Source organism: Girardinichthys multiradiatus, chromosome 13, assembly GCF_021462225.1.
Source record: "Girardinichthys multiradiatus isolate DD_20200921_A chromosome 13, DD_fGirMul_XY1, whole genome shotgun sequence".
In the NCBI taxonomy this organism is placed as follows: domain Eukaryota; kingdom Metazoa; phylum Chordata; class Actinopteri; order Cyprinodontiformes; family Goodeidae; genus Girardinichthys; species Girardinichthys multiradiatus.
In genome coordinates this window covers 37,994,442-38,006,244 of record NC_061806.1, presented here as the reverse complement: position 1 = coordinate 38,006,244, position 11,803 = coordinate 37,994,442, and the positions used below count along the sequence as shown (strand labels likewise).

The 11,803-nt window shown below is 40.1% G+C and overlaps 1 protein-coding gene across 4 annotated transcripts; it reads right to left on the bottom strand.

Moving 5' to 3' along the window:
* Positions 1-129: 129 nt before the first annotated feature.
* clk2a (CDC-like kinase 2a) lies at positions 130-11,803 on the bottom strand. 4 transcript variants are annotated; one of them, XM_047383411.1, is made up of 14 exons: positions 11,640-11,803; positions 10,502-10,689; positions 9,241-9,520; positions 9,117-9,128; positions 8,035-8,125; positions 7,241-7,307; positions 6,302-6,418; positions 5,829-5,995; positions 3,631-3,725; positions 3,119-3,248; positions 2,647-2,729; positions 1,727-1,806; positions 1,555-1,645; positions 130-1,433 (listed from the first exon to the last, which is right to left on the bottom strand). In XM_047383411.1, the coding sequence occupies exons 2-14, from the start codon at positions 10,687-10,689 to the stop codon at positions 1,245-1,247; spliced, it is 1,590 nt and encodes a 529-aa protein (XP_047239367.1). In that variant the 5' UTR covers positions 11,640-11,803; the 3' UTR covers positions 130-1,244. The 4 variants fall into 4 exon arrangements, with proteins under 4 accessions (XP_047239367.1, XP_047239368.1, XP_047239370.1 ...); XM_047383412.1 differs by lacking the exon at positions 9,117-9,128; XM_047383414.1 differs by lacking the exons at positions 8,035-8,125; positions 10,502-10,689; positions 11,640-11,803 and having other exon boundaries at positions 9,241-9,337.

The window sequence follows — 11,803 nt, the reverse complement described above, 5'->3', positions numbered from 1 at the left end:
TTTTCTCAGCACATAAAAAAAAAAAAATGACCCAGCAGTTGATGAGGTACCAGATAGACTCTGACACAGTATTTAAAGACTCAACACCCTGCGTTCACCACCAGAGGCTCAAACTGCTGAGAGCATTGGTAAACTTTGGCAAAGGAGACTTTAATTCTACACAATAATACATATATACAGCATTATACGCTTTCATTTCATACAAAACAAAGTCACATTCAGGAGGATAATGGGGACTATGACCTATAGGAACTGGAAAATAAATACCATTAACAGGACCTGTGGGCTTAACCTTAATGTAAAGACTTCTTATGCGAAACGTGGAAAAGGCAGTTTTGTTTTAAATGAGAACGACCCCATGAATAATGTTCAACTTAACGACGGAGCATGAACGCATCACCCATCCCATTCACATCAGTATACACGAGCACACACAAACACACACTCGCACTTAGAAAACGCATAACAAAACAAACGGGTATCACAGAAGTCAGGCTACAGTGAGGCCAATATAAGTGGAGTGTCCAACGCCGTTGTCTTAATAAGAGCGACCCACCAACTGGGTCAGTTTTCATCGGGGGAAACTCTTTTAGACATAAAATATTAAAGTATGCAAAGCAATGGCTCATTAACAATGTTAAATACATGTCTGTGCTGCAGAATCCAAAGAACACAGATATTCTGTTTATATTATTTGCTCTTAGAAAGGAAAAGTTTATGGGTGAAAACTTTTACTGGATATACAGCTCCATCTCCTTTTTACCCCCTTCTTGGACTTCAGCACTGCGAGAGATTTCTGCTTCCAAACTGATCTGTGTTTTAAAGACTGAGTGTAGATAGGATCATTTCCTTCCTGAGGTATCATTTTCGTCAGACGGAAAAGGAGAAAGGTGTTCCCAGGTCGATAGGAAGACAGAAGCTGCATAGAGGCCTACTTTGGGTAAAAAATCTTCCATCTTAAATTTTATTCAGTGTTATTGGGCTGTGATGACTAAAAAATATTACACTCTTCTCCAGTTTTTACTGGTTATTTTGGTCTCTCTGCTGCAAAAACAAAAACACATGCCACTTGTGCGGGCAGAGATGAAGAGGAGAGGCTCGAGCTGGAGGAGCAGAAAGTTAAGGTGTCCATGCTTTTATGATAACTCCCACCAAAACTCCGGACCAAGTTTATTTAACAGTTCAGATCTTCCAAATCGAAAACAACTTGATCTCCCTATCAATCAGTCTCTGAAGTGCAAGGGTCACCGGCTGATGTCCCGGTTGCCTTCCCAGTTCTTGCTGCCTGCTGCCTCGCCGGTGCCGTTGTTCTCGAAGAACGGGTGTTTGAGGGAATCAGACAGCGTCAGCCTCTTGGTGGGCTCATACTCCAGCATGCTTTCAACGAGGTCAAATAGCTGGTGGTGCTCCTCTGCCTCTGAGAGCAGGTACCGCTGATTTAAAAACAGACAAAAAACAAAGGCATAAGAGGAAAATATGAAAGCAGAAAGCTACGATGCCAAACATCCGATACTTCAACGCTGTGCACTATTTTGCACAAATACTCCCACTTACCCTTAATGGTTTGCAGTTCTCTCTGACATATTTCCCTGCTGACGAGGTCTCATCCCAATCTAGTCGTCCACGATAGAAATACTTCTGTTTTCTAAAGGATAAATGTTTGTGGGCAACATCAACAACCTCATCTAACAAAAATATGAATGTCTCAAATTGACATTTTTCTCACCTGGTTTTACGAATCATCCTAGAGGGTACTGGACCCAGGATTCTTTCCATCATGGCCAAATGCTCTCTGTTGTCATGAGTCTGAAGGACAATAGGCAAACAATTTATGAAACTTAATACAAGGAAAGTGGTTATTTATACATCATGTTAAACCCATTGACACACCGCTCTACAGTATTAAACTTATGTGTGAATTTATTCCCAACAGCAACTCAATCACAAAGTGTTGTTCCAGGTAAAAAAAATAAAAAAAAAATCATAGAGGAGGGTCAGCGGAGGTCTTTGTCACCAGGTCTCTGAAGAGTCGACAGCATCAGACCTCCAAACCTCATGTGGATCTCAGATTAGCTGAGGAACTGTGCACAGAGAGCTGCATGGTTTCCATGGCTAAGTAGCTGTATCCCAACCACAGATAACAAGAGCAGAGCAGGGGTGTATAGCTCACCCCCACTGGACTCTAAGGAGGGGAGGCATGTTCTCTGGAGAGGTGACTCAAGCTTCTCTTTCTGGCAAATAAATTGCCAGGACTGGGTTTGGTACAGGAGGATGGTACATTTCTGACACCGTTTGGCCAGACTTGGTGGAGGGATGGGGTTGGATTGTTTTTCAGGGGTTGGGCAAAAAACAACATCTTTGACCGTTTTATCTCCCTGACTACATAGAAACAGTTTTTTGATGACCTTTCCCACTTCCAACATGAGTAAATATAGACCTGAGCTCAAAACCTTTAGGATGAATTAGAGTGAAATCTATGACCCTGGCCCAGCCTTTTCAGAACAGCTAGAGTTGTTATAGCTTCATCTATCCACAGTACATCCAACTCGGATGTACTGTGGTACTCAAATAAGTCACTGACATTTAAAGTAAACAGTAAGGTGGAATTAAAGACTGAGCCCTGCCTGAAAGAGCAGACCCGTTTACCTGAAACAAGGTGAAGCCCAGGTAGTACTCAAACAGGATACAGCCAATACTCCAGACATCACAGGGGTGACTCCAGCCCAGCTCTAAATGGTAAACAAAAAATAAATACAAGATTTGTGTTATCCGAGTAATTCAGATAAATAAAATAATAATACATAATGAAATAATTCAACCTTTTATCCGCAAGCAGTAATCCTTTGAACGCAGTAAATGCTCTAACCATTAACAGGTTACTGGAAAACTGAGTGTAGGATTGGTGCAATTACTCCCATAAACTCACCACAAAATATCTTGATGTCATCACTAATTATGTTGAAGATTATGTTGCGGTTTTCATCAAACAGAGGAATTACATTAATGGAAAGGAAGGTGTTCTTGTTCAAAATAGTTAAGCAGGTCTTGTTTATTCAAACTTTGAGGGGGAAAAAAATGCGGAAACAAGTCACCTGTAAAACATCTACAATCACCTCACCTAATATCACCTCCGGGGCACGGTAATGCCTGGTGGACACAATGGTGCTGTGGTGCTCGTGGTCAAAAGTGGCACTGCCAAAGTCCACCACTCGTACTGCTGTGCTTTTCACAGTTCGCTCTTCTCTTTTCTGCGAGACAGAAAAATAAACAACTAATAAATTAAATGAACTGATAAAACTATTTCAGATTTGCAGACCTATCTCCTTAAATAGATGCCCGCTCATGACATCCACGGGTTGTCGTTATATCTACAAAAAGCCAACTGCAAGACATCTACTCAATTTAAAACATTCTCTTTAAATTGTAGAAAAAAACATGTTAAAAATCACAAAGAAGGTCAAAGATTGAGGTACATCTAAATAATGTAAGGATTTGGCCTCAGGAAGAATTCGGAACAGCGGGGAGAAGACATCTGACCAGAACCAGGACAAATCTCTATCGGCCGCAAACAGCTGAACAGAACAGTGGTTTGTTTATTAAGTTGTTGGTTATTCAACTGCTTTCTCTTACCTTCTCTACATTATAGGTCATTGTGAAGTCTGAGTTGACAAACAGGATGTTTTCTGGCTTCAGATCTGTGTGGGTGAGCTTATTGTCATGAAGAACTACAGAAAACAAGCAGAAGAAAATTTAGAAGAGATTATGATTATGAGCTTCTGGTGCAAACCCTTCTCTCATAAGGGAATTTATTCATATACTTTATTTTAGATCATTTACTTTTTTATAACAGATGCTATAAAAGTGCAAATGGAGAAAAATATGCTTCAATAAAAAAGAAACCACTGACTGGAGTACATGATAATCACAACTTTTGTCCACCAAAAATCACCACTTTATTTTTTTTAGTCACTCTATATGATGAATACAGACAGGGACATTAATGTTTGTGTTTAAATGTATTTTTATTGCATGTTATTAAGATGAATCTAATTCCACTAAGAAATTGAGTACATTTACTAAAAATTGCTTTACTAATCCCTCTTTAAATAAAGTTCCCATATATTTTCCATTTCAAACCTTTTAAGGTTTGAAATTTCAAAGATTTCTGAGGCCAAAACATAATGTACATACAGGGGTTGGACAATGAAAGTGAAACACTTGGTTTTATACCACAATAATTTATTAGTATGGTGTAGGGCCTCCTTTTGCGGCCAATACAGCATCAATTCATCCTGGGAATGACATATACAGGTCCTGCACAGTGGTCAGAGGGATTTTAAGCCATTCTTCTTGCAGGATAGTGGCCAGGTCACTACGTGATACTGGTGGAGGAAAACGTTTCCTGACTCGCTCCTCCAAAACACCCCAAAGTAGCTCAATAATATTTAGATCTGGTGACTGTGCAGGCCATGGGAGATGTTCAACTTCACTTTCATGTTCATCAAACCAATCTTTCACCAGTCTTGCTGTGTGTATTGGTGCATTGTCATCCTGATACACGGCACTGCCTTCAGGATACAATGTTTGAACCATTGGATGCACATGGTCCTCAAGAATGGTTCGGTAGTCCTTGGCAGTGACGTGCCCATCTAGCACAAGTATTGGGCCACGGGAATGCCATGATATGACAGCCCAAACCATCACTGATCCACCCCCATGCTTCACTCTGGGCATGCAACAGTCTGGGTGGTACGCTTCTTTGGGGCTTCTCCACACCGTAACTCTCCCAGATGTGGGGAAAACAGTAAAGGTGGACTCATCAGAGAACAATACATGTTTCACATTGTCCACAGCCCAAGATTTGCGCTCCTTGCACCATTGAAACCGACGTTTGGCATTGGCATGAGTGACCAAAGGTTTGGCTATAGCAGCCCGGCCGTGTATATTGACCCTGTGGAGCTCCCGACGGACAGTTCTGGTGGAAACAGGAGAGTTGAGGTGCACATTTAATTCTGCCGTGATTTGGGCAGCCGTGGTTTTATGTTTTTTGCATACAATCCGGGTTAGCACCCGAACATCCCTTTCAGACAGCTTCCTCTTGCATCCACAGTTAATCCTGTTGGATGTGGTTCGTCCTTCTTGGTGGTATGCTGACATTACCCTGGATACCGTGGCTCTTGATACATCACAAAGTCTTGCTGTCTTGGTCACAGATGCGCCAGCAAGACGTGCACCAATAATTTGTCCTCTTTTGAACTCTGGTATGTCACCCATAATGTTGTGTGCATTTCAATATTTTGAGCAAAACTGTGCTCTTACCCTGCTAATTGAACCTTCACACTCTGTTCTTACTGGTGCAATGTGCAATCAATGAAGACTGGCTACCAGGCTGGTCCAATTTAGCCATGAAACCTCCCACACTAAAATGACAGGTGTTTCAGTTTCATTGTCCAACCCCTGTAGTTAGGTTTTATTATCCGTATGTTCTTAAAACAACATACGAAGGCTTCTGGTCCGGCAGTGTGGTAAAGGGCGCTGGTTTAGTAGGATTTTATTTGGCAAGATAAATATGTTTTAGTGCTGTGTTGGATTCAAACGAGACCTAGTTTTAAACCCGCACACTTCCTGTCTAAAGCTCAGATCTTTTAAAAGCTAATGTTTTGACATGTTTAAGCATAGAAATGAGAAATAAAACCGAAATAGTACGAAATTTGGGGGAGAAAAAAAATCCTAAAAAACAAGTTTTGTCTATAAAAAAAATGCTAAATCTTATTTCCACGCTTCTCAAGACTGTAGGAACCCTGGTCAAAGACAGAAAAGTGACTTACATTTCACAGCAAGACAGAGTTGGTAGGCCATATGCCTGACTTGACCAATTGAATAGGGTAGATAGTTGTTTTCCTTCAGAAAGTCAAACGTGCTCAGAGCTAGCAGCTCAAAAGAGATGCACATATGACCGTGGTAGTCAAACCAGTCATACATCTGTACACACAAGCTGCAAAATGGAGAGAACAGAAACATGCGTTAGTTATTCCAACACACACACACACACACACACACGACAGCAAAATAAAGCAGTTTTAAAAAGCTTGATGGTTTACACATCACCCAAATATTTTCCATAAAAGATGGTTGACTTTTGTCAAGTCTATTAAAATAAATTACATGATGGTGGTAATATCATAATATGGAAAAATATTTCATTCGCTGTACTTGCTGTTTTGTTTGGCTTCTGGTGAAGTTAAGAGACATTTGTTTAGAAAGCATTTTTAATCGAAGAAGGGCAATAATAAAATCTTACAATCGGTTCTCCGGATCTTTTTCATTTATCTTCTCTAGAACGTTAATCTCCAGTCGAGCTGCTTCCTTGTATTTCTCAACATTCTTGATAATTTTCAGAGCTATATCGGCTCCTCCCCTGCAGAGCAAAAGACAGCAATTAATAATAATAAACACTACTCCAACTACAATCTTTAGTGTATTTCGTTGGTACTTTTTACAATAAATCAACATGAAGTAGTGCATAATCGTAAAATAGAAGGACAAAAAATCTCAAACTCAGTCAAACTGAACACAGAGCATCTGCAAACATCAAATTTCAAGCTTTTCCACAGATTATCAATTAGCTAAAAGCTTGGACTTTGACTGGGCCATTCTAACACATGAACATACCCTGATGTATACCATTCCATTTTAACTCTGTAACGCTGTTTGGTTACGGTCATGGTCCCTGCTAGAAGGGGAACTTCCACCCCAGTCTCAAGTCTTTAACAGACACCAACAGGTTTTCTTCCATCTCCTAAACTACTCTGACCAGTTTCCCTGGTCGTGCAGAATAAAACCACCTCAAAGCATGATGCTGCCACCACCTTAATGCATGGTGGGGATGGTGTGTTCAGGGTAATCTGGTTTCCATTAGAAACAATGTTTTGTATGTAGGCCAGTAAGTAAAATTATGGCGTCATCTGACGAGAGCGCCTTCTTTCACATGTGTACGGTATTCCCAGCACGGCTTGTTGCAAACTGGATTTTATTTAGGGGTAATCAGAATAAAGGATATTACTGGGATCCCAATTTAACTCAAATCAAGCATGTTAAAAGCAATCTCTTACTTTTTTAAATAATGATTTTATTAAAACAAAACAAAAAAAAAAAAAAGGTCAAGCAGAGTTAACAATTTCCCAAACTTAGGTAACCAGAACCCAAAGCTGTTGTTTTTCCAATTTCAGAAAGAACCCACCTGCGATGGTCAATGCACCGCATCACCCGCCCAAAAGTGCCTTCGCCCAAAGTGCTGACAACCTCGTCTGCAACACAACAAAGATAGAAAAGGAAAAGACACGGGGAAGTGGAAAAAGAGAGAGCGACAGTATTAGACATGTGGACACTGGGAGGGAAACATAACGTTTAAGTGCAGACAGGCGAATCTGTGCTAGCGCCCATCCCCTCCTATAAAAACTGTCTGTTTAATCTGGTAAAAAATAAGGAGCTGTTGTGACCAATGCAGCTACTGAGAGCTACAGGAAATCTGTCTTCAGCAGAAGAAATAAATGTCTAACATGTAAAATAAGATCAAAATACTAAACTGAAAGTATTTCTAGAACAAAATTACTTCTACAAAACTTTCAAAATGTGTTATGTTTTCCTGGAGAATGCTATATAGGTGATGTACATGTAAGTTCTCCACTAAAAATAATTGAAACCTTGGCAGTGAGGAAAAGCTGGCTTAACTTACAGATGTAGACACTCTAACTGGGTTTTAAGCTAAAGCAAAGCAGAAACAAACAGCTACAAATTAGATTCTATATTTAGAGAAATCAAATAACCTGTGAAACACAAAAATATGCTCCACGGTTTAAAATTTTCTATAATCCCCCTAAAATTCATCAACAATTTGCAATCCACCCTGCTACTTCAGCTAGAGCGAAGAGCATTCTAGCAAGGCATCATCATCAGGCACTTCCATGTCATGTAAATGCTCTATGATAATACTCATATGCAGAAGGGTTACGATAGAGTAGTGGCAGTGAGTACATCTCTCTTGCAGGACGTCCCCACTCCGACAGATCAGGTGCCCTTCCTCGTCGTCCCTCACACTCATTGCTCGCGTCCGACTGCCGCTCCGCTGTTTTCACACCCAAACCGCCATCAGCAGGTCATAGCACGACCGAAGGGGAATTTCAGAGGCAGCCGTGGCATCAGGCGGCACAGGTGGACGAGGAGGGAGGAGGAGGGTGGTGGTAGTTGATGTAGTTGTGGTTGTAGGTGGGTTTCGTGGTCATGGGGCGATTCACGTTTGACACCACGTGTAGGAATAATATAAAACGATAGGGATATAGTGCAAGGGAACAAGTCAAAGATCACATGTTGTCCTCTGCTCCTCTTCCCCCCTCTAATTTTAAACCAGAGTTGTTTAAAAACAAGGAAGCAACCTGCACATCCATTCATCAACTCAAAACACCAGATAAGACAGTGATAAACCCAATGCATAACATTTGGGACTCAATTCAGATTAAAAAAGATGGAAATGCAGGAAACAGTTCTAAAGCAGTCCCAACATTTTACTACACCAGATTCTAACCCCAACTCAAATAAACATCACTCCTATCATCGGGTGTGATTTAACACACAAAACAAAAATATTCATAAATCCAATTATTTTAAAAAGACTAAGAAAATATCAGCTGCTATTAAAATCGAAATTTCACATGGTCTTTGGCAGAACATTTTCATTTTTGTACAGGATTTCTTTACTACAAAAATGTTATTCTATCATTTCCAAAAGCAAATGAAATATAAAAAAGGCTAAATAGTTCCATGTATTTAAAAAATGGTATATTCTTATAAATATTGAAACTAAATATTAAAATATTTATAAGAATAGATACTGCATGGAGTAGTCAGAGATTCAAATCTGTGGAATTTCACAGTGGCTATGGATGGGAAGAGGAAGGAGAAATTGAACTAAACTCACAGACATTTTTAAAGAAAAATGAAAATGCTCTTCCAAAAAATAAAGAAATAAATAGAGTAACCTGTTTTAGCAAAAACAAAAGTAAATTAAAAAAGCAAAATGCTGACAGATCAAAACAAATCATAAGGAATGTAATACTTACCAAGTCCATGTGCTGTAGAGAAAAAATGGTTAGAGAAAGACAGACTGAGACAGAGCTGAAAGAAACTAGATATGAAAAGAAAGATAAGGAGTTAAAGCACAATCTCGGACCTAGCCGTACTCACCGAGGAAGAGGGGCTATAGGACCTGGTTCTACGCCGCCTTCGTTTGTGCTTACGCCTGCTGCCTTTCCGCCGGTACGAGTCATCCCGGTCGCGCTCTCTCTCGCGGCCATGTCGGTAGTCGTACAGGTTTGGGGAGAAATCTCGAGGATAATAGCTTTCGGCTGCTCCGTGTGGTTCCCTGTCCCGGTCTCGTTCGCGACTCTGGTCCAGTCGTCTGTATCCTTCATAGTATCTTCTGTCAAACGGTCGGTGTTCTGTTGAGCGATTGTCATAGCTGCGACTACACAAAGAAACACAAACAAAATACTGTATTCTAAAGACAGGAAAACTAATGAGAAAAAAACAAGCTGATGCTATCAAATCAATTTACTAAAGATGCACCGATCACAGAGCTGTCTTCCAGCTTCCAATTCTGCCCGACCTTGATATCTCTTTAAGAACTATCAACAACAATATATGTTTCTTTTACTTTCTCCATAAACAAATTATTTTCTGAGAGGAAAAGCTCTTGTTTACTCTCATGTACTAGATTGTTAAATTATTATTTCTTTTAACCTTTGAAGATGCCTTTAGAAGCCTTTCAGTCATGATAAATCAATGACTTAGTTTACATCTACTGAGAGCAGTCTGTGTTATACAGCTCTGCAGTTCAATAGAATTTCACAATTATTTCAGAGCAAAGATTATTTCAAGCTGTCATTTTAAACTGTCTATTTTGTAATTATCACCATTTGCAATTAGCATTTGGAGTTAGCAGTAAGAAACATCTGCTTCCGTGTGTATGTGAGATTTACAAAAGATTGCCAAAATATACTAATCCTAAATATTGTGGGGCAGATAGATTGGACTCCGCTGTACTACATGTAGCTTCCTATTATTTGTTCAAGTCTCAGCCCAGCTCAAAAGTAGCATCCTGAAGGAACAACTGATATGCCTGCGTAAAAAAAAAAGAAGAAAAAAGTTTCCTTTTCAGCAGGTTTTCGCACCTTTTGTGGTTCTTCTGACATTTTTAAACTCCTCACTGATGTTGGAAATAGTTTAGTTTTGTTCCCACAATGAAAACTTCCACTCCAAGGAGTGATATCAGCATAACATGGTACTGATCAAAATTAGGATTGTATTTTTAGTTTCCGACCGCCCATTCACATTCCGGTCCAGTCAAACGTAAAACCGCCCAGTTCTGGTCACCATTTAATTTCTCTGTGCATCTCTAACATTTACAGTCAAACAGATAAAACATTTCCCACTATGCACCACATACCTCCTTGAGCGTAGATAGCTTCCTTCTTGCCTGTGCCCTCGCCCCCTTCTGTCACGGTCTCTGTCACTACCAGAGGAGTTAGTAGGTGATCTTCTGTGTCGATGTCTTCGTCCTCTGTCTCTGTATCTGTCTTGATAGCTGGTTCGGCTATCTCTATCTGAAGATGTGTATCGTCTATTGTGAGGCATCTAGTGATGTAACAGAAAGGCAAAACATTGTGAGTTTAAAAAATACAATAAAATCACTAACAAATATATGAAGCCAAGATTGCAATGGAATACAATATTCAATGTATTATTTAATGCAGTGTTTTTCAACCTAGGTCCTCAAGGCACACAGCCCTGCAAGTTTTAGATGTTCCCCACCTGATTTAGATGATTGTACCTGTTGATCGGACACTACTTTTCAGTAGTTAGTCCAGACCAAAATATTACTTGTAATGAAATTAAAAAAAGTGTTCTTCAAGTTAAGTGTTTAGTGTATATATTTTAAAAATAAAAGGTAAATACTATGCCTGTCTCGGACATAAACATCTGATCATAACTCAAAGCAAACCCACGCACCAGTCTAGCTGCAAACAGCACAGAGCCTTGGAGCAGAAATAGCAGCTGCTGGAGAGGCATGTTAGAGCTAGACTGTTAAATATGTGAACACAAGCAAAGATGCATTTAAATATAACCCTGCTGCATGTTTTTTTTTTTTTTTTTTTACCAGCTATTGAGAGCTTCCTAGCTTAAACATTGTAGCTCTTTATACAAGTGTAAGAAAGAAGAGACATGTCCCAGACACACTGTGAGGGGATTTTAACACCACCTTATGTGGCCAGCTTTAACGAAACAGGATTCATACGTTAGCTAAATACATATGGGTTCACCTTACGAAAACCCGACCAATCGCCTCACTGACGTTCGCCTTCGTAAAATGTCAATCAATGTTCATAATTTCACCAACCACCATCACATAAAACATAGGATGACAATTGAGCGAAGCAGCAACATCTAGGTGCTATGCTAGCCACTAGCTAATGTAAATAATTTCACCGCCATCTTAGCTGCACAGCAACTAATGCTAGCGGCTGTGCTAACGGCGGTTCAGCTCATGCAAAACGGGCCTGGAGATGAATAAAAATATAATTCACCGTTTTCGCAGCGAGGCCTGTGCGTTTGTCCCATAAAAAATCCGTGGTGGCGTTTAGGTTTGTCCACGATCTTGTTGCTAGCCCGACGTTAAGCGCCTTCTTGCTATCACGTAGCCAGCGTTTTTTCTCTCTCCGTATGTTCTGGTCCAAACTGGTGAGACTGT